Source organism: Phoxinus phoxinus (genome assembly GCF_949152265.1).
Source record: "Phoxinus phoxinus genome assembly, chromosome: 6".
In the NCBI taxonomy this organism is placed as follows: Eukaryota; Metazoa; Chordata; class Actinopteri; order Cypriniformes; family Leuciscidae; genus Phoxinus; species Phoxinus phoxinus.
In genome coordinates, this window is record NC_136881.1 from 26,015,113 (window position 1) to 26,038,480 (window position 23,368).

At 38.4% G+C, this 23,368-nt stretch overlaps 1 protein-coding gene across 3 annotated transcripts in view; it reads left to right on the forward strand.

Annotated features, from left to right (window-relative positions):
* epha6 (eph receptor A6) overlaps window positions 1–23,368 on the forward strand; it is a gene marked incomplete at its 3' end in the record, with an annotated part of 142,628 nt that overhangs the window by 99,430 nt on the left and 19,830 nt on the right. For all 3 annotated transcript variants that reach the window (XM_079615760.1, XM_079615758.1, XM_079615759.1), the window contains exons 4-5: window positions 4,878–5,033; window positions 6,977–7,312. In XM_079615760.1, the coding sequence (XP_079471886.1) occupies window positions 4,878–5,033; window positions 6,977–7,312 (492 nt within the window). The remainder of the gene's footprint in view (window positions 1–4,877; window positions 5,034–6,976; window positions 7,313–23,368) is intronic.

Consider the following 23,368-nt stretch of genomic DNA (forward strand, 5'->3'; position numbering starts at 1 on the left):
CTGCTCAGACAGTATGTCAGCTGATACTCAATACATGTCTGTCTGAGGGGGAAATATATATATATTCATATTGACATAGCCATTACGGAGTCCATTAACTGGCACTGAGGGTTGTATTTAATTGGCTTTTTAGAAAGGTATTGGCTTGCTTTGAGGTGAAAGTAGCAGAAACGACTCTTTTAGCACCTGAAATTCAGTGGAGACTGTGGTATATAAATGAGTCTTAATTGTTCTAAAAACAACAGAAATCATTAAAAAAATAAAGCCAAATGAACTGTACTGAAAATGAAGCTTGATTAAAGGTGAATGTAGTATTGTTTTTATGTTTTGTTGCTTTTATTTTCCCAGTGCCCCCATACCAATGTTATTTTCTCTCCCTCTGTGAAATTACAAGCTCCTCAAAGAGCCTCACCGGGAGTCATTTTACAATGTGAGCAAATTAAAATTGAACTAATTTCCTTGATCTAAACGACCACTTTGTTATCACGCCTGCCTCCAGCGCTGCCTCATCCTGCTTTGCATCCTTTGATATTGAGAGCTGAACCGTTCTGCAGCATGGCTGCCTGTGAATCCTCTGGGGAAAGGTAAATGCTGCAGAATCGTACCGTTCTTGGTATCACTGGTCTTCACTTCACTGAGGCAGATCTACTTCCTCTGTCGGCCTAATTAGAGCAACTATGGGCCTTGTAAAAGTGTCAATACTTGTGGTTCGGGTCAGATAGTAAAAGCATAAATACTGGAGCAATACTTGTAACATTGTTAATGTGTTTTGTTCTGTGTTGTGATCTTGTTTCCCCCTGTCTTTGTGATTTTTGGTTTAGTCCTGTTAGTTTTTCCCTGTCTGTTTAATTAGTAATTTCCGACACCTGCATATTGTTAATTTTCCCATTAACCCCAGTTATTTTAAGCCCTGTGTTTTCCCTTAGTGTTGGTTGGTCGTCGTCGGTATAAGGTAGTGTGTTCTGAAATCCTTGATTGTTTTCAGAGTTTATTCATTTAATAAACTAACTGCATTCGAATACCCGTGTCCTCGTCTTCGGCATCCTGCACCAAACCTGACAATACTGGTAAATAATAAATAAATATAAATAGGTGTTTCTTCAACTTTGGACACTCTTATATCCCAGGGGTTGATTTATTTATTTTTTATGTTTTTATTTTAAATATTTCAGTATTCTCTTTTTGTTATATGTATGTATATATGTATGTCTGTATTATATTATTTGACCATTGACACAGGGTTACGGGATTAGTTTCAAATTGAAAAAGCCAAACCAATTCAGGCTTTGTTTGTACCATGACGTTGATCATCAACTTTCTCTGTCAACTCAGGTTTTGATCCTGAATTCATGGAGCGCATGCATATGAAAGTGTGACGTCAGTAGTGAACAGCCAATCACATGCCTTGAAACTTGAATTCTTGCAAAAGAATCAGCGACATTCATTTCTCTCTTCTGCCGAAGATTAGAAGATGGAAGAATATGATGTACATAAATGTATTTGCACAGCAAGAATAAACTTGTGAAGTTAGTTTAAATAGTTGATTATATTAGGCATATGGAATATGTAAGTTCACATTTATTCATTTTTTTAAAGCTGTATCTACTGATTCCAAAACTTTTTTTTATATACAGTATTATCTGTATATGTTTATATTCATTTAAACTAAATGCTTAAAAATAATTGTTTAACTAAAATTGCTCATGTGTAATGGTAATGGATTAGGGGTATAATAATCATATAAATCATATATCAATCATATAAAATAATTATAATAAATAATAATTGCTAGACAATTTTGTCTTTAAAAATCTGTTACTAAAGTGACCTTTAATTTGGTGCAAGACAATCTAGGGGAGTGGCCTTTTTTTTTACATCAGACATGTGTCACTTTGCTTACAGCTGATTGGTCCAATTTGGGTTTGAGATCTCTTACTCAGAACATAACCTGCCCCGGAGCAGGTTAGCTGTGGAGTGTAAGTTACTATGGCTATGAACACCGCTAAAAGCTGAACCATTCTCATGGTGCCTAAAACCAAGGGTTTACACCAGTGTTGTAGTCAAGTCACCAACTGTGGAGTCCGAGTCTGGTCTTGAGTCCCCAGTGTCCAAGTCACCAGAGAAGAGTCTGAGTTGAGTCACCATTACCTAAGTTCGAGTACGAGTCGAGTCTCGAGCCCCCAGTGTTCGAGTCCAAGTTGAATCATCAAGGTTGAGTCTGTTATTCCACTATGGCACATTTAAAGAGCTGATAAATTATAAAATAGGGTCTACATTTAACAAAAATGACACCACTGTCACGATTGCAAATGGAGTTTATTTACTGATATGCCACACAGCATATTTTTTTCATTGATTACATACACTTTGCAACACAGCAACCTAATATATTGATATATTTCAATATCTATCCATCCAGCTTAATGTTACAATGTGCTTCGTTAACAAGTAGTTAATGCTTGTTGGGTAACATTAACGGTAAGTTAGTGAGTGACGTCAGTGAGTTTGTTGTTAAAGAGAGCGAGTGGTAGCAGTGTCGGACTGAGAAGCGTATGTGGCTGTGAGGGAAAAAAGAGATCCTGGCTGGTCTTGGAGCCCAAAACAGGAAAATAGTAACATCATATCAAATTTGTATAACCTATTTGATGAATGCTCAAGTCAAGTCACGAGTCCAGAGAATAGGGACTCGAGTCGGACACAAGTAGGAGTACAGGACTTTAGTACTCCATCACTGGCTTGCACAAACTAAACTGAAAAATACAGTACCTAGCTATTACAGTTAGCATTTCCAATTACTTTAATGTGTAAATCTTCTCTTCCCTTCCCTTCCCTTCCCTTCCCTTCCCTTCCCTTCCCTTCCCTTCCCTTCCCTTCCCTTCCCTTCCCTTCCCTTCCCTTCCCTTCCCTTCCCTTCCCTTCCCTTCCCTTCCCTTCCCTTCCCTTCCCTTCCCTTCCCTTCCCTTCCCTTCCCTTCCCTTCCCTTCCCTTCCCTTCCCTTCCCTTCCCTTCCCTTCCCTTCCCTTCCCTTCCCTTCCCTTCCCTTCCCTAAACGTTCTCAGATCTGGATGGTGGCTCATTTGTTTGACTGCTTGTCGAATTTGTGCTTCCATAACATACGCTCTCCATTTCCGTAAAATAGAAGTTGACTTTGTTTACAACAGATCTAAATAAAAGTAAGAACCCTCATTAATGATTTATACGTTGGAGTTGTTTTCCTTGCTAGGAACACTGCCAAACGCCTGTACCGATTTTAAAAGATGCTAACAGAGGTCCTGCGCACAGACCTTGTTGCTCTGCTTCACAATAAGGACAAAAGGCTGCTGGGAAAGCTGCGAAGCTCTGTGGGAATGGCCCTGTTACTGGAGAAGGTGTCTGGAGTCAGAGAGAAACAGATCAATGCCTGTAATGTTGTGGCTGTAGAGAATTACTAACCTCTGAGGAGCAAATTTAAATAAAAGTAAAAATAAAAAGTGTGTGTGTGTGTGCGCGTGCGTGCGTGCGTGTGTGCGTGCACGCGCATGTGTGTGTGTGTGTGTGTGTGTGAGAGAGAGAGAGAGAGAGAGAGAGAGAGAGAGAGAGAGAGAGAGAGAGAGAGAGAGAGAGAGAGAGAGAGAGAGAGACTTCAGAAAGAGATCTGCTATCTTACATTTATGATGTGTGTAAGTATGTGTGCTTGTGTGTGTACCACTTAACTCAGTCTCGTCTGGCTGCTCTCCTGGGCCTTGGCGAGTCTTTCAGCGTGGAGTCCAAGACATAGAGTGTTTAAGAGAACTGCTATGGTTTGGAGCATAGAAAAGATCAAATGAGTTAGGCTGCACACTGGAGGGAGACAGAGAGAGAAAGGGCCAAGGAGAAGCTTTTAATGTCTCTCTTAAGCTAGCAGTTCCATGGAGACAGACAGATTGAAAACATCACCTCACATTTTATCTGCCTCACGTGTCCATATTGTAGTTGGTCATTTTTATGGTTATTCATCCGCATGTGTATTTTGAGCATCAATTTAAAATAATATAATATTTATACATATAAAATATACAATATAATATTTAAGATAAAAAATAACATTTATTTTGCATAGATGGAATGCTAAAAGTGTCTTGTGTGAACATGATTGCAACGTGTTGTTATACACCACCATTTAAAAGTTTGGGGTCTGTAAGATAAATAATAATAATAATAAACATTTTATTTATAATGCGCTTTTCTTGAAACTCAAAGCGCTACAAACAACATACAAGAGATACAAGATGTTTTAATGTTTTAAAAAAAAAGTCTTATTTTTTTTACCAAAGCCTCATTTATTTGATTAAAAATACAATAAAACAGTAATATTGTGAAATATTAGTACCATTTAAAATATCTGTTTTCAATTTTAATATATTTTAATATATTTTATTTATTACTCTGATGGCAAAGCACAATTTTCTTAGTTTCTTTCTTCGTTCTAATATGCGGATTTGCATTTTTATTAAACATTTGTATTATTATCAATGTTGAAAATAGTTGTGCTGCTTTATATTTTTGTGGAAACCATGATATTTATTTTCCAGGGTTGTTTGATAAATAGAACGACATATATATATATTTTTTTTAATGGGAATAATTTCTAACAGTAAGTCTTTACTGTTACTTTTGATCAATTTAATTAATTGATGAGTAAGGGTATGGGGAGTATGTGTGTGTGTGTGTGAGGGGGGGTATGTATATACATAAACTATTGCTAAATGTGAATAATAGTGATTAATTTGATTAAATAGCTGCCAATTAATTTCAGTTAAACATGTTTTTTGATTGACAGCCCTTAGATATGTCTGTTTGTACTTTCACTAAACCCTGGAATGCACCACCTTAACTTTTCTCTTATGTTTTCCACACAGCCTGCAGACCTGGGTTCTACAAAGCCTTTGCAGGAAACATCAAATGTTCAAAGTGTCCGCCGCACAGTTCCAGCCATTCCGATGGTTCGCCACAGTGTCACTGCGAGAAGAGCTACTACAGATCCAGCAAGGACCCTCCCACCATGGCCTGTACACGTTAGTCAGCTCATTCTTATCGCTTTTTTTTTTCACTAAACATTTGGTTACAGAATTTAAAAAATACCGATAGTTTAATTTGACAAATAACATATTTGCCTTTTTTTTTAGATCTTTTTTGTTATGAATATCAGTGAATGTACTGATTTTTGCAACAAATAAAAAAAATCTGCAGTCAAATGCTCCGAACAAACATGCAATCCTCCGACGCAATCAGGGATGCCGTTAATATAAACCATCCACTTGTTTCCGATACTGGGATCCTTCTGAAGTCTGAGCAGAGACACAAATTAACTATTTAAACTGGATGTATCAAAGCAAGCATTCTTGCACTCCTTCATTTGTCCTGTTGTCGACAGACTCACATGTCAGAAACTGAACTCGTACCTGTATACTGAAGCCAGTGTAGACAGCGTCAGTCATTATAATGGGCTGTATTTGCTTTTGTCGCGATCACATCCAGTGTAGGAAAATGTCAGCCATTAAGCGACGGAATGCTAGTGGGCGGGGCCTATGGTGTGATGATCTTTCGTCGATGTCTTGCTTTGGAAGCAGTCATATACAAATGTCTTTGCCTGTGTGACATCACAAATCCCACAATTCAAAACGAGCTGTTTTCGGAGCTTGATTAGATAAATGTGTTTTAAGCAATACTTGCAACCAGTCACATGAGTCAATTTTGTGAAATTGAGATTTATAGATCATATGAAAGCAGAAAAAAATAAGCTTTCCATTGATGTATTGTTTGTTAGGATATGACAATATTTGGCCAATATACAACTATTTGAAAATCTGAAGGTGCAAAAAATTCAAAACATTGAGAAAATCGCCTTTAAAGTTGTCCATTTATGTTCGCGATTGTGCTGCATTCACTCACAAAAATAAATGTTTTATATATTTACGGTCGGAAATTTACTAAATATCTGCATGGAACATGATCTTTAATTAATATCCTAATGATTTTGGCATAAAAGAAAAATCTATTATTTTGACCCATACAATGTATTGTTGGCTTTTGCCACAAATATACCCGTGCGACTTGTGACTGGTTTTGTGATTCAGTGTCACATATGTCAAAAGATCTAGGCAAATTTCTCATGTTATTTTCTATACCATCTATAACTGAGACATGAAATGAAATGAGACAGAACAAGCCTGCGATGTGATACAAGAGACGTGAACGTTTTCATGGCACTGGTTTCAGTTACCCAGAAGAGAAATAAATATGTACAATAAGATTACAAAAAGGTAAAGATAAGGATCAGTGCAAAACAAGAAAGACACAGATCATGTCAGATCACTCTAATTCTCTCATCATTCTCATTCTCTTTTCTGTTTCTTCTTCCTCTATTGTTTCTGATTCTATCGATCTGAATTTCTCTTATTTCAGTCTTCTGATTCATCATCCTCTTCTCATTCCCTCCTTCTGCCCCCCCATAGTGCTTACTCGAATTATTCACCAAACTCAATCTTTTCCTCACCAGCAGCAATCTGCATTAAAAACAGGAGAGGAGGAATAATTACTTCCTTGTTATTCACGAGTGGGTGCAATTATCATTAACTATGATAATCATGTCTAGGACATATTCTCATTATCATCATTAGCTGAGTCTGGGAAACAGAAGATAAACGCAGACTTCCCTGTACCTGGCTCTGAGCCGCGGTTCTATAGGAAGCAGAACCAGGGTACTAGAGCAGAGACATTTGTATATCAGCTAAACCAGAGGAAGGGTGTGAAAGAGAGATGGCAAAAGCTCTCGCGTGATTTTTAAGGCATTAGTGGGATTCATTATTTAAAGCATAAGCACATTTTTGAGAGAGGGGAAAAAAATATCAAAACTGTATATGCATCATATTTTGCGCAAATAGTCATTTTCTCAAGGATGGATTTCTCCCAGCATGATAATTATGGTTGCTAATGTGTAAGGTGTCTCTCCTTTCAGGACCGCCCTCACCTCCTCGAAATTTGGGTTTTAACATCAATGAGACCGCCCTCTTCCTCGAGTGGACTCCGCCCAGTGACACAGGTGGTCGGAAGGATATAACCTATAACGTCTTATGTATTCGATGCGGAGCTGATGGACAGGCCTGCGAGCCATGCAACAGCAATGTGCGCTTCGTACCCAGACCGACAGGCCTCGCAAGCACCTCTGTGGTGGTCCAGGACTTTGTGGCACATGCCAACTACACATTCCAAATCGAGGCTCTGAATGGAGTGTCAGGCTTGGGAAGATCCATGAGACCGCTTGCCAATATCACCGTGAGCACAGAGCAGGCTGGTGAGTACAGCGGTTTTAACACTGAACTGACATAAGTGGATCATTGAACTTATGGGCTTTTTTATGTGTAAAGTTATGTTATTATGATCACAGACACAGCTCATATTACAGAGGAATATAGGAATGGATTTCTGCATGTGATTCCGGTGCATTAAAAATAATGAAAAAGAAATCTGATACCTTAATAAAGTTATAACTGTATAGTGTAGGGAGGGCTTCATGGGAGAAAAACTGAAAATGTTGTTTTTCAGCCTGTGACAAGTCCTCCAACAGCTCATGAAAAAAAGTATTTATTAAGGGAAAATACTTTAAAATAATTCAATTAACAAGTTCTGTGATGAAACTCTAGATGACGCTGGCTGATGGGTCTTAAATGCAGACTGATGATATTTACATATTTACCTTCATTGCACAAGCTGATTGGTTCATGTCACATCTGCAGCCAATGACCTTGCTGCTCAATATTTAAATAGCTGGTTAGCGTTCAGTCACTATACAGTAGCAGTCAGATTGCAGTGCGCTTTCAGAGGTGCCCTGAAACCCTCCACCTCCCCCAGCTCCACCTGTATAGATCTGCTATCTGTAATTTTTATATCACACATGTGCTGCTGTGAGCAGTTTGTCTTACATGCTCACAGCAGCGTATCGGTTTATGTATTGGCAGCAGCAAGTTCCTATACTCTGTTAATATACTCTGTAGCAGCAGCAATATCAGCGGCAGCAGTATCGTAGCAGATATTTTCTGCCAAGACCAAATACATTGACATTGTCATATTCATTACCATGATAAAAATCTTCTGAGAGACATGATAAAAAGAGTATTATGTTCAAAAGTTAGTTTTTCAAAGAAAGTAGCCTAATACTTTGATTTAGCAAGGACACCTTAAATTGATCAACAGAGATAGTAAACACTGTTGTAAAGTTACAAAAGATTACTGTTTAAAAAAAATGCTGTTCTTTTGAACTTTCTATCCTTTCGGATTAAAAAAAAAGATGTATCACAGTTTACACAAAAATATTAAGCAGCACAACTGAAAGTTTTTTAATAATAAATTTGATAAAAAATCAACAAAAAATGTATTTGTTTCTTGAGGAGCAAATCAGAATATTAGTATGTTTTCTGAAGGATAATGTGACACTGAATAATGAAGTAATGATGCTTGAAATTCAGCTTTGCCACCACACAAATAAATTACATTTTAAAATATAAAAAAATAAAAATTATTTTATTAATTATTTCACAATATTACTGTATTTTAGATATTTTTTGTAGCTGGCATCTTGACTGGTTAAATTCCAGACTCTCATTCCAGCCTCTATCTCCTGATGTTCTGAGCCTTAGACCTGCTAGCATGTTTCCCCTGTCTGTAAAAAAAAAAAAAAAAACTACTGGCACAACGTATTCATAACTATTGCCATCCTGGCCAGACTCTCATCGTTTATCATGGTAATGATGATAACTGCAAATTTCATTTCATCCTGGAGAGGCATTGTCTCAGCACATCAAATGCGGGATATCTCCTGGCCTAAGCTCAGTTTCACACTAATAGAGACACACGGCTTTATCTAAAAGCCCGCTGTCTTCCTATATCTGGATTCCGTATCCGCAGATATGGCCAAACTTCATTATTAGAATCTGCCCAAGTTTCCACTGGACAGCTCTCCCGACTCTCAGGACTTATTCGCACACCGTATTTATCAGTTTCTTTCTGTGTGCCAATTTCCTGTGCTCTGACTGATGATTTACTCACATTCATTGGCTGGATTGTGCTGTGGAAAAGCAGTGATAGTCAACTATTTTGTTGCATGAAGTACTGCAACATGATGAATGATTTTATGTCTGGAGAAGTGTTAGAGGTCAAAAGTCATATTTGGACCAGGTGGTCTTATACTCTGCTGTAAAGACGGGAGCTCATCAGCATCAATATCAGTGAGAAATAAAAAAAAGATTGATTGATATGATCAATCTCCCCCGTGAGATGTAATCACAGTTAAGAGCTTCACACCCTTCCTTCAAGCCCTCAATCTACCACCTGTGGAGTGGGAAGGAGATGCAGATTTTAGGGAAGGAATGGAGCAGCACAGTGTATATTTAGCATCTAAAATATTCAGAGCCATTTTGGAGTGCGATGAAGTTGGGATTTAAAATATATACGATTTTCATTGATTTAGAGCAGGGACCCCTAAATGGATAGAAACACACATTTTAAATGCTGTCATCATTTACTCGCCCTCATGACGTTCCAAACTTGTATTCAATTATTTATTCTGCGGAACACAAAATAAAATATTTTATAGAATGTTTCTGCTGTTTTTGCCCTTACGATAAAAGTCAATAACAGTATTGTTGTTGAGACTAGCTTATTCGAGTCCTGGCCGTTGTCATGGTGCTGTGCAATCCAAACATGAGTGACTTACCAAAATACAAGGAGATTCTTCAGAAACAGCAATAACCCAAAACCAACAGTACAACACAGAGAGAACTAAGCTAGACACAGGTGGGACTAATCAAACCAAGGTAACAAACAGGGAGGAATTACTAGCTAAGGAGACTGGAACTAAACTGACACATGAACGAAAACACGTTGATACATAATGTGACCCTGACAGCCAAGACCTGAGTAGGTTGAGTCTGAGTCAAGACTAAAGGTCCTTGCACACTGAGCCCGTAAATTTTGCATGCGTTTTATCGTATTCGTGATTCGGTGGCTCCGAATTGTCAAAAAGCCAGTCATGCTTGTTTCGGATGCGAAAAACGCAGAAAATCGAACCCGTTCCAAAAAATGTTTATGACGGACGAAAGTGTAAGCGTGATTGACATAACGTGAGTTCGTGCAAAATTAACTATGCCCTAACTATGACTATGTTCCACTAGGTTTGGAAAACAGATAGTGTCCAAGGATATTTTGTCATTCTGAAGAGAATATATGTTTTTTTTATCATTTAAAACCTAACAAACTTAATTTTGTTTGCTTGAAAGGTCTGCTTTTTTAATACACTGTAAATTATACTTGATTTAAGGCTTTATTTATAGGTTTAGGTTAGAGAAAGCAAGATCATAAATATGTAAACGTCCCACATAATTTTTCAGTATTCAATGGCATGTTTGCAATAGCTTCAATAATGACAGTGCACACAGTATTTGTATGTTATTCTACATCTAAATGCTTAATGCTATAAATTCACAACATCCTGTACTGAAGATCACATCAAAGTAGCCGAAGTTAAAACCCGCAACTCATTACAATATATCTCAGTAAGATTCGTAGTTGCAAATCTTTCTCCCCAGTGTCTATTTAGCCTTGCATCAAATGTTAATAGAGGTCAGATTGAGGGGAGTGACCCTGGGATTGAGCTGGGCTCTGCGGAGAACCCCACAAGGGTGACGATGGGGCAAGGGGCCAGCAAACCTCCAGTTCCACCACCAATACTAACCAGAACCAGTGCAGTATTAATGAGCTGGAGGTTCTTGCCACGGAGAGGGCTTAGCCAATCAATCATGATTCAAGAGATCCAAACAAGCCTTAATGGTGAACTCTCACTGCCACTCAGACACATTCATATTACATCAAAAATATCAGACCCTCAGCGTCTCACAGAGTGATTGAAGCATGTTTAATAGATCTATATATATATATATTTTTTTTTTAATATATATATATATATATATATATATATATATATATATTTACATATATATAGTTTTAGTTATTTTAGGACATCAAGTTTACTAAATGAAAATACTATTTTGTTTTTATCTTGGCAACTCAGGTTAAATAAATGTAAGTTACTTATATATTTTATTTTATTTCAGTTAATATTAATTTTATTTCAAGTAATGAATGGTTTTCTTTGTTTTTTAAGTTTCAGTTAACTCTATGAACCCTGGGTGGGACATCTTCTTTTCCCAAATAATGGTAATACTATCCCCCGGTTTCACAGACAATGCTTTAGCCTAGTCCCAGACTGAAATGCATGTCTGCTGTTTTACCTGAAAGACACTTGCACTGACACAGTTGACTAATTATTTTGCCTCAAGAGTAATTACTTTTTTTTTCTAAGACACGTTTATAAAAGCTAATTAATATGGCCTAATGCTGGCTTAATCTGAGCCATGTCCGTAATTTTTGTGCAATTATCTTTGGTCCTGCTAATGGCACAGAAATTACAAACTGCAACTTTTAAATAAGCCAATACATGCGTAAAGCTCACAGTATGATGCAACTGTACAGTAATGTGAATGTGTTAAGCTCTATGGTGAAGTTTTCAACGCACTGTGCAGTCATTCACTTTAAACATAAAGCAATATTGGGGCTGGCAGATGTTGTTTGACCCATCCATGTCTTTAAGAAGAAGCACACAGCCAGAGTAAGTTACAGCACAAATATACTGTCAGAAATACTAGTGGGGAGCTGAAAGTGCAACAGACATTAATGCTGAACACTGTTTCTGTGCTGCCCGTTGCTTTTGAATGGGTGGGTGGATGGCATGTTTTAGGTATGTGTGTTAGAGGTATTCCTGAAGAGTGGATGAGTATGTGTGTGTGAGACATATCAAATGAAAATGTTCTCTCCAGGGGCTGAGAGGCTACATGTTGTGCAGTAGTTCCTAACTCGGAATTATATATTTATTTATTATTTTTAGACTTTGGATTGAATCGTCAAAAGCAAGGTGTCAGAATGTTTGTGGGCTTGCATAATGTCAGAGGAACTCTAAATTACACAAAGCATACACACACACACACACACATACACATACACATGCTTGGACACATTGATGTATGCATGCATATCCATGTGTACCTGCATACTGCTGACACATTGGCAGGCCGACAAGACAAGCACACACACACATTTTTCCTCGAGTCCTCCAGTATTTATAAACGTTCACTCACAAGCATTTCTGCCAGCAGTGCAGGTTTTTAACAGGTTAATTCTCTGAAACCGATGCTACCACTTGTTCCTTGCGGTGCTAATGTTTTGTTTTCCCACAGTGAAGTTACATAACCTTTTTCCCACACCATGCCTGCTAAAAAAAAAAAAAAAAACGCTTCGATTTTCTGGTCTTTGCTGGTTTGAGCTGGTCTTCCAGCTTGGCCAAGCTGATAAGCATCCACAACTCCTCTAAAATCAGCCAACAGCAGTTGTTTTTCCCCAGCAGGGATTCCAAAAATGTATTATAACAGCAACAATTAGTCAATAATGCATATGTTAGTACTATGATTTTAGTGGAAAATCTACCAAATATTAAAAGGTTAAATGGTAAAATATTGCTTTTTGGGATGCTGGTCTTTTTAACTAGCTGAACCTATAACACGATTTCATTGTTTAATCAGTTTCATTAGCTGTTTTTGTGGAACATGGCTGAATGGACATGTTGGTCTGGCACTATCCAAGATAAACCATTATTTAAAATGATGGTTTATTCGTTTTTTTGATAGTCTTGCTGTACTAACTTACGTGGCTAATCAAATCACAGCAATAGCAAATATAGGGAATTATAGTCTTTGTGTGATTGTCCGTCTATATCTTCAGCCTCCTCATTTTCTCTCATCTGTCTATAGTTATCCGTAGAATTTCAGACCAAATCAATTCCAGGCGGCGTCTGTTATTTTGATGAAAGAACCACTCTCAGATGCTCTGGTATAAAAATGTCCATTGCACTGAAATATAGAGGTTATTCAATAAAAAGCTTTTCTCATAAAGAAAAATGTGTAAAAAATCATAAATTATTCAAGCTTTGTACGTCACCAATAAGACCCACACTAATAAAATGACAATCTAAGATATTAAACTAGCTGGCCAAATCTCATTAAAAAAAAATTACTCAGCCAGCCGTAATCTACTTTAGCGATGAGACGGCGCATGAGAAAAATGACAAATAATGCACTATGATATTGTAATTCAAATACACACTATTCCAAACGTACACAACTTTAATAAAGAAAAGGGAAAATAAATAGCAAAATTGAAAGTTATTGCATTTTGCATGCTGGCAATTGACGGCAATCTCTCGTGAGATAAGTTAGATCCATAGTCATTTGGATTTTTTAATGCTGTGATGTTTACACTACTTCCTCAAACTGTCCTCATTCAGACAATATGCCCCCCGAGTACTGACCGAACACCCTCATCCCTGAGCCGTTTGTCATTTATTTAACATTACATCCCAGTGTGTTTTAGGGGCTTTTAGCTGCAGTGGCCTCGACGGAGCCCTTCATTGTCAGTTTTAGACAGAGCTGGGAGGCTCGGAGCACCTCAGACCAGTGGTAGGAGATAGATAAGTGACAGGGGGTTGGGCTGTGTGTGTGTGTGCGTGCGTGTGTGTGTGTGTGTGTACCTGGTATTCTCTATGTTATGGGGACCAAATGTCCCTACAAGGACTGTAGGGCAAGGATGGGCAATGCCGGTGTGGAGGACCACTGTCCTGCAGAGTTTAGCTCCAACCCTAATCAAACACACCTGAGCCAAATTAAAGAAACTGAAGTTAATTAAAGGACCCCTGAAATCAAAATGTAAGTTTTTTAGCATGAATATGTTAGCCTTAAGGTAATGAATAAGCTGGTGTGTTCCAAATCAATGACAAAATTCGCATTTAGAAGATATAAGCATTCAAAACTTACTGTCTCTCACGTCCGCTAAAATGGATCACTGATTTTTATGACATTACCACTGACTTCAGCTTCTCATCACATCTTCTGTCCAATCAAATGCTCTCTAGAATCTAAAGCGTCCTGCCCCCTATATGCTATAAATATCACCTGGCCAAAGCGACCGTTGACACGTCACAGAGCAATATGGGTTGGAGATGTGTGTTCGGTTGCTCAAACGCTAAAGTTTTATTCCATTTTCCAACTGTATGGCTTGGTTACAAATTAAATGGCTAGGATTTATTCACACTTCTACAATTGAATCCAACATATCATCAGCGCTCGGATTCGCTTCCATGGTGCTGTCGAGTACGACGTGCAGTCTGTGAGGTAAACTAAACGCTATTGGCTATTTGAAAAGGGGGAGGGGCCATTCAATAAGTCCCGCCTTAGCTTCCTGTTTCAGTGGAAATTACGTCAACGTGTGTGTGTGTGTGTGTGTGTGTGTGTGTGTGTGTGTGTGTGTGTGTGTGTGTGTGTGTGTGTGTGTGTGTGTGTGTGTGTGTGTGTGTGTGTCAGTATCAGTTTCATGCCAGTTTCATAATTGATTGAAAATAATATATTTGACTGTATGGGACAAAGAGAGGGGGTGAGGAGTATGTCTTGAATGTATCTGAGGCCAAAATGTCCATAGACCTTACTGAGCCGAGCCGAGCCGAGCAGAGGAAAAGACATAGACTGACACTTCGCAGTCCCCCAGGGATAGACAGATAGACGGAAAGATACAAGGAAAGGGGAAAGAGGAGGGTGACTGCCTCCATTTTGACAGACTGTGCCACAGAACACAGAGACAGACATCCAGACTTCTGACCCCCACGGCAGCCCTGAAAGCACTCGGGACTGTGCAGAGCTTTCTTACTCCCCTGAAGGGCTTTATAATGGAGAGTTAACTGCACCGTGTCTTTGCAAGTAAGTGGCAGGCTGATGGTGATTGCACACATATTGTTTGAATGAATGCTAATGTATATGTGCTGGACATTGTCAATAAATCGGAGAACAGAGACACAAGAACTGTTGCAATTTTTATGCTCTCTCTCTCTCTCTCTCTCTCTCTCTCTCTCTCTCTCTCTCTCTCCCCCCCCCCTCTCTCTCTCCCCCAATTTTTCTTTTTTTGAATTTAAGAGGATGACGGATGGATTGCAATTCCTGTACAATTTCTGTCAACAACACAGACCATAAGAGTGAAATGGCAGTCACCTGTTTAAACTCTAATGAAGATTTATTTGCTTGCCCACTGATAGCATTGGCAAAGTTGCATATTAATATGCAATTATGAACTTAATAAGCCCAGATTAATCCTGTCAGACATCATAATGATTTCATCCGTCTGATTGTAGTCTATCAAAATGTGAAATTGGCCTCCTCAGTCTGTGCCTTTTTAGATGTTTCTGTAATTCAGTGTGATTTCCTATGAGCAGACCCACGCAAAACTGGAGCCCTGATCTTATGTATACTCACTTGTTTTTTTGTTTTTGTTTTTTGGCTTCGAAATTCCATAATCTACTGTCATGTTAGCTTCCCATTTAACTGTGTGTCCAATCGTGTGGTGTAAACTAACGATTCTTTGTTGTAATTGGTGCATTTTCATTTCTATCATTCTACCCTTTCCCGCCCATCATCAACTTACATTCGCTACAAAGCACAGAGCGGACATGGCATAAGAAATATGGTTGTGCGAAGACACTCTGAAGTATTGACAGATAAACTTAATAAAAGAATAAAGAATAGAAGGAGAAGTGGAAGTGGAATAAGAAAGCACACCCCAGGTGGTAGTGCGGCCACGACATGAAACAACTATTTTTGCATCTTACTAACAGCCCAAACCTCCATTAGCCTATTACCAAAGCGTCTTTTTGGAAAATTGAGTCGTTGCTATGCAGTTATTGAAAAGAAAGCGCCATAACACGTAATTGCGAGTTATAAAGTCAGAATTGTGAGATATAACCTTATATAACTTTATAGCTCTCAATTGCGAGTTTATTTCTCGCAATTCTGACTTCTTTTCTCAGAATTGCAATACTTGCAATTGCGTTAAAAAAGAGTCAGAATTGCACGTTTATATCTCGCAATTCTGAGGGGGAAAAAGTCATAATTGCGAGATGTCCCTTTCTATCTCACAATTTTAGAGTTTACAAATATCCTTTAAAATGTTTTATTCTGTGACGGAATCAAGCTTCCGTCTCGTCAATTAGGTGAAATATAAACACTAAACACTCTGTACTGAAGTATGTGGAGATCACTGAGATCACGTGGTCAATGTTTCTGGACGCTGATTGGCTTAGGCAAAGTGCTATGTAAGCGTGTGACTCGATGTACAGATGGTGATATTTAAAAGAGAGGGCTTAGGGTGACAGCAAACAATAGCCTTTTTTACACTTTGTTATAATGAGAGGATTTGAGAACGAAATCCTCAGAAGTCAGCACTGGACAAAAACTCTGGCTTTGAGAGGTGAGTGGCTTCTAACTTAAACACCTCTAATTGGCCACTGCTATACGCTGCGAAAACACATTGTAAATATAAATCATTGGCGCTCTCCAGAGTGCAAACACAGATAGACAGGCTACGCACTAGATAATTTGCCAAATCGCCAATATGCTATTATTACGGAGAAAACTGATCCTAGACCAGCATGGAGCTATGCAGCTTTTCCCTCTAAAAACAATCAGAAGAAGGTTATTGGTTATTTTATTTATAAATGGATTTTGTTGTTTCATAAAACATTTGGCTGACAATAAATAACCTTTAACTAATCTTAACTCTCAAATTATTTCTATCTTCGTTTATTGTAAAATTATGTAATTTTGAGAGTAGGCATTGAGGTCCACCATATTTCACCAAGGTCCACTCACTTTAAAATGTTTGGCCTCACCACTGGTAGACCGCTTTAATCTGTTGTGACACAACACAAAGCGACGGAACAATGGTCATGCCCAGTGAAGACATTGTAAAGTGTTACCAATTGTAATTAGAAAAAAAGTGAAAAATAAATGAAAAAAGTGTTACTTTGTAATGCTAAAATATACGACACTTTTTTCCCCCCTTCAATCTGAGTGAATTCATTCCGATTGATGAATCCGAACTTAGGCCCCGTTTACACGATGGAAAAGCGCAGATATTTCTCTGCGTTTTGGCCTGTCATTTACACGAAAACGCCGTTTTTATCCCAGAAAACGATTATTTCTAAAAACTCCGGCCAAAGTGGAGATTTCTGAAAACGCCGGTTATGTGTTGTCGTGTCAACTGGGAGAAACGGGGTTTTAGGTTCTCTCTTGTCGATTCTGAGGATTCTGATTGGCTTGCATGGCTTTATCCTTCTCCCTACACTGCCGCCCATAGGTTTGGCATAGTTATGATTATGATGGCGATCGACGGCGTATTTATGCGGGTTGTGTGCACGATGTTATTATTGAAAACGGAGGGGGGAAATATTCGTTTCTCTAAATACCCGGCTATGTGTAAATGTGGCCTTAGTGTTTACATGAACGCTAGACAAGTGATCGGGTTGATGTGTGCATTTTCTGTAAGTCACAAGGTTCTGATTGGATTTCATCTGTTGACATGTGCACACTGCACAAATATACAGAGTTTCCTGCTGTTGTTGCATACTACCCCTTCTCCTTTTGTTTGTTTTAAAAAGCAGACTTATATTTATCAAGCGGTAAAAACGTCCCTTCCCGCACCCAAAACCAGTCATCTGTGAATGAGAGTCTGAAACAAGGACTTCTGGGAATGTCCTGCTCCACTTCACTGAAGATGAGTGTAAGAAGAATTTCAGAATGACACAGACTACAGTCTTTTATGACACAATTCAAAAAGAAGAACAGGTCGTTCCGCGCGTCACACGTCATTGCATTATTTCTATGTCATTGCACATGCGCAGCACTATCCAGTTTCGGGTTTCAATCCGATCAATTGTTTACATGTAATCTTGATAGGATTACTTAAGGAATAAAACCCCTTACAATAATGACATTTTAATCAGATCTGGCCAATTCATTCTGATTGACGTTGTTACATGAGACTTTGTATTCTGATTGTGCTACTAGTTCGATTACAATTGGATTATTAGGGTTCATATAGACACGGCTACTGTTGTACTGTCAGCTCCATTTAGAACATTTTGCCATGTTTACTGTATAGAATGTTCCATCAAAATAATCTCAGAAAATCAGAAAAAGTCTGTGTGAGCCTACCGATAGTAACTTTGCATTGTTCGTGAACATGCACTGGAGGACTTTTCCATAAGCTATTTTTGGTTTTAGTTGCGTAAGGTGTTTTCATTGGTGGACTTAGGCTTGTCAGCAGAATAAAACACACGTTTTCTAGTCTGACAATCAGACATGTAATTCAGAACGTAGATCTTTCCAGTGGATGTTTTCATTGGATGTTTGGACTCTTCTTTTGTTATTATTGCATATTGCAATGATATATTAATCCTTGCAGGCCAAAGGAGTGCTGCCTGGGTAATATAACGGGATTGTTTATTTAATGTTTTGCTTCCTCTGTAGTTTAAGGCAACCCTGCTTCTGTTACAGTAATGTAGAGCACATTGTTTTTCAAGTCATTATTTTCTTCGCTCAGTTCACTTAGAATGGCGTTCAAAGCTTTTTTACGCTTTATTCTCTAGACATCTAGCTTTGCGAGCGTATTTACACTTCTGCAATTTTCTTCTAATCTTTGTTGTTGTGTCTTTACCCAGAGCAGAGAGAAAAGGGGGATTAGAGAGCCTATTTATGTTTTTGTTTTTTACCACCTCTTTCCCTCACTCTCTCACTTTCTCTCTGTGGCTCTCTGATTTTATTTATATATTTAGCTATTTATTTTTCCTGGCAGTGGGAACAGCTCGAAGTGAAAAATTATGCAATGTACAAATTTTCCCCATGAGGCCAGGTGTTGGCACATAATGGCCCATATAGGTGCCGTAATTAAGATCTGGTTGGACAGGGGAGGGGAACAGAATATCATCTATTTTTTCCGCACTCCAAGACAAATCTGTTACCGGAACTAACAATTATTCCTAGAGACAATATACAGTTGTTGTTTTTTTTATTACTTTCTCACTCACTTCCAGCCTCTTGCTCTTTTCATCTTATTTTTGCTTGGCACAGCTGGCTTAGGAGCTGAACTGAGCTGATGGTTTGATTGGCTTTTTCAGTTTCCAATCGCATTGTATTTCACACAACTGCCGCACTGTCTGCTGTCCTATTTATACTAGTATCGGAAACATATAAATTGCACATTTTTACTGAAACGTATCACCGCCAGTGAGCTTGAAGAGACAGAGGTGGGACGCTAATTCACTGTAGCTTGTTAATTACCCCTGAACTACAAAAAGAGTGAATTAATATTGATTATGATGACCTGACTCCCTTCAGCTCAAACTGCTTGTGTTCGATGTAGTAATGCCTCACAGCTTTTACCAAAAAGTCAGTTTATTTGAAAAAAATATCGACTGGCCTATAAGCGGGTATTCTGACTCTCAAATCATTAGAGACTGTTATACTCCCTACTCACTTCATAAACATGTGACGACCCATGAATCTACGCACACGGTCATTACAGAAAGAATAAGCTTGTGCACATCTCACATGCCTTTGTAATCACATGGTCTGCACTCATCCTGAGTTCTGCCGTATCGACTGCATATTTACCGCAGCTGCTTCATTCTCCAGTTAATTGCTGCTGTTTGTGAGCCTCTGAGAGACCCGCGTGTGTATCTGGGGGTGGATGATTTTTGAGTGTGTTTAGACAAATACTTGATCGTCTCTCATTATTCATCACTGAATCTGAATTGGAGTTGTTTTCATTGCCGAGAACAAATCAAACATGGCCTTGTCAAACTCCGTGTTGGATCTTCCCGATCTCAGAGCACCTGGTAAACTCATTCACAGCCGGAGAGATAAAACCTCAGCTGCTGTAAACAGAAAGCAAACATTCCACACGTTTAAATTCAGCCTTACACTATAAAACTTGATTAACCCTGATTGTTAATGCGTTACTTTACACCCGACTCATTTAAAAATGAACTTCGTATACTTGATCTTGTTTTATTAGTGGGATAGTTCACACAAAAATGAACATTCTGCCATCCTTTACTCACCCTCGAGTTGTTCCAAACTGGTGTGAATTTCTTACTTCTGCTGAACACAAAAGGAAGATATTTTGAAGAATGTCGGTAACCAAAACAGTTGATGGACCCCATTGACTTCCATAGTAGTCAATGGGGTCCAGCAACTGTTTTGTATTATATTATTTATATATAAAGTGGATTCAAACCTACATCTCTCACATGCACACCACAGTTCATTATGTCTGGAGCCTGTACGCTAACCACTATGCCATAACTCCACCTACACATTTCTGCTTATCTGTAGTGAGCTCAGGTTCGCACTCTCAGAAGAGTGTGTTCACTTATTGTAACTTGACTATATGAGATACACTTAGAGGAGAAGATTATAGGAGCTATAGGGAAGCATTTATGTTTAATCTTGTATATAACTCTAGGAAAGGGGGGGGTCTGTCAAACAGCAATGGGAAATAGAATAAGCTATGTGCATTAACAGGGCTCTCTTTTCCCCTACTTCCTCTCATGCAAGAAATCGTCTAGACATGTAGGTGTAAGGACAGATTCTGTCTTCAATAAAACAAGAATTTACGTTGCGTGTTCACTATGTGTGCCCACAAGCGTGTGCATGTGCACTTTACTGTGTCTCTTTTATTGTCCCACATTTCCTTTTACTGTCATTTTGGTAAACTCTCTGAGAGAATGCAAGGTAAAAATGTATCCTGCGAAAACAAGCAGCATCCAATTATCCTTAATCTGGCTTTAGTGATTGCTTCACTAGTGTGGTATGAGTTCTGATTACGGGGGGGAAGTCATAATTTAGGCATTGTGCAGCATCCATAAAGAGTCTGAAATGATTTGGGTGTATAAGAGTCAATGGAAGATCCCCTTAGAAGAGCAGGAAAGCTAATTAAAATAAAACTGCAGGTCAGCTCCGCATAATGACTGTACATTAGCGCCTCCGTTTTTGCCTCTTCTTTGGACGTATATGTTTGGATGTGTTTGCGTTAGCAGTTTATTCGGTTATTCTTTATGTTAAGATGTCCGTGTTACAGTGTAATAATATATTTAAGTACTGAGTAATAATAATTAACTACATGTACTTAGGAATAGGGGTTGGTTTAGGGTTAGCTACATGTAATTACCACAGTAACATTTAACGTGTAATAAGGACTGTACAATTCTCCTTTCACTTTCTTCTTGTGTGATCCTTGGTGCTTCAGGCTTATTAAATAAGCTACAAACTGTATACAATTGGTAATTACAAAATATCCCTATTATTGCCCTTTCTCAGCCAAACTTGTCAACAAGGCTACTTTATGTGAATGTGAGTGCATTAGCAGGTATACTGAATCGCGTATAAGATAAGGACATGTTTTATGTATCCCTTATACCGAAGAGACTTGTTTTAGGATAGTGGACTGGTTTTGAGCTCTTGAGCTTAACTGAGGCTGTGTTTGTAGACGTTTAAGTTGTGTCGACCTTGATTTATTGCAATATTAGGTTGTTCAGTTTTATTTCGATTTCAGAAACAATGTGATTTTTCTCCCCAATCTCTTCACTGGCATGTCTCTTAGGTGTTGAGGACTAGTACATGTTTGAGCCTAAATTCAGTACCAATAAAATACTTTAGTATTGGCATTGGTGACTTGTCAATTGTAATGCATGGAGTCATTTTTGCTGTAGATTATCTCTACTTTTACTTAAGTATGGTTTTCAGGTACGCGTTACACCTCTGTTAATGTTAAAACAGTCTTTTATGCTCACCATGGCTGCATTTATTTGATCAAACATATAGTAATTTACAAGTAAAATAACTTGTTTTCTAACATATTTTAAAATGTTACTGTATTCCTGTCATGACAAAGCTGAGTTTTCAGCAGCCATTACTCTTCAGTGCCACATGATCCAATATTCTGATATGGTAAGAAACATTTCTTATTACACTTTAAAAAATGCTGGGTTGTTTCAACCCAATCTTGGGTAAAATATGGACAAACCCAAACGTTGGGTTAAAAATGTAATGTAAACATTTAACCCAACGGCTGGGTTTGTCCATATTTTACCCAAAATTGGGTTGAAACAACCCAGCATTTTTTAGAGTGTATGATCAATGTTAAAAAACGTAATATTTTTGTGGAAACTGTGATACTTTTTCAGAATTCTTTGATGAATCAACATTTTTGTAACATTATAAATGTCTTACTGTCCCTTTTGATCAATTAATTCCATCTATGCTGAATAAAATTATCAAAACATAAATACATTACTGAGCCCAAAAATTTTAACGGTAGTGAATGTGTTTCAGAATGGTTTCTGACTTATTGTCCAACGTGTCATTAATGATTAAGATAGATAAAGATACATATTGAATAAATTGTGAACTAACCCTCAGCTGTCCTTCACTGGGTCTGTTTTGAGTCATAATGTCATTTTGTTTTTGCACCCAAGTTCATCCTCCTGCCCTTTCACTGGCTAGTGACTCCAGCTAAGTTCAGGCAGTCACAGAATCAGAAATAAGACTCTCTTTTTGCCCTCTCTGTTCCTGGATAATATTCCATTCTGAAATCAATCTCTAGCTCTGTAAATAGAGACATGATGAAGCTTCATCATTTATTAAGGTGCTGCCTGTTCTCCACAGTCGCTCTGACTTCAATATTTCTGTGCAAACCTACATGTTTCCTCCTCACGCATGTCTAAAGTAGTCAGATGTCACAGGCTGCACTGTCCGTCCCTTCTCAATAAAAGATGAGCTATCTCTCATGAGAGAGATCCAGCACGTAGCTTCTCCCGCCGCAGTCAAATCAGACAAACAACATGGGGTTTTCATCAAACACCGTTCCAGTATATCTCCAACGCGCAAATTTGTAGAGACATAATAGATAGAAGATAGACAGCATTGCGCATTCAGATAAAGCCCTTGTGGTTACAGAGAGACACAAACAGACCGATAGATTGTGTCACGGGTGGTAACCTCAGCAAAACCGATGTCTTATTCTCTTATTTTCTTTTCTAATCACTTTGCTGATATCCCAGAGGATTTCAGGCAGTTGCGCCCAATACTGCACATCACTGAACGCCGCTCTCTGCTGTTTACCCTCTCTCTCTCTCTATCTCTCTCTCTCTTTGCAACTTTGCTATAGCTAAAACCCTCCTGCTCCCTGTCCACCCCTTATATTTTCCCAGCTGTTTTAACAGTGAGAGATTGATTACTTTGACAGAGGTAGTGATTACCGTGCTGGCAGTCTCTGTGGGCTTCCAGAGTGAATATTTACCTGGGAGAAATTCAATCAAGCTGGCTAATGCCATTCACCCACTACTTTAATCTGCTCCAGGATTCAA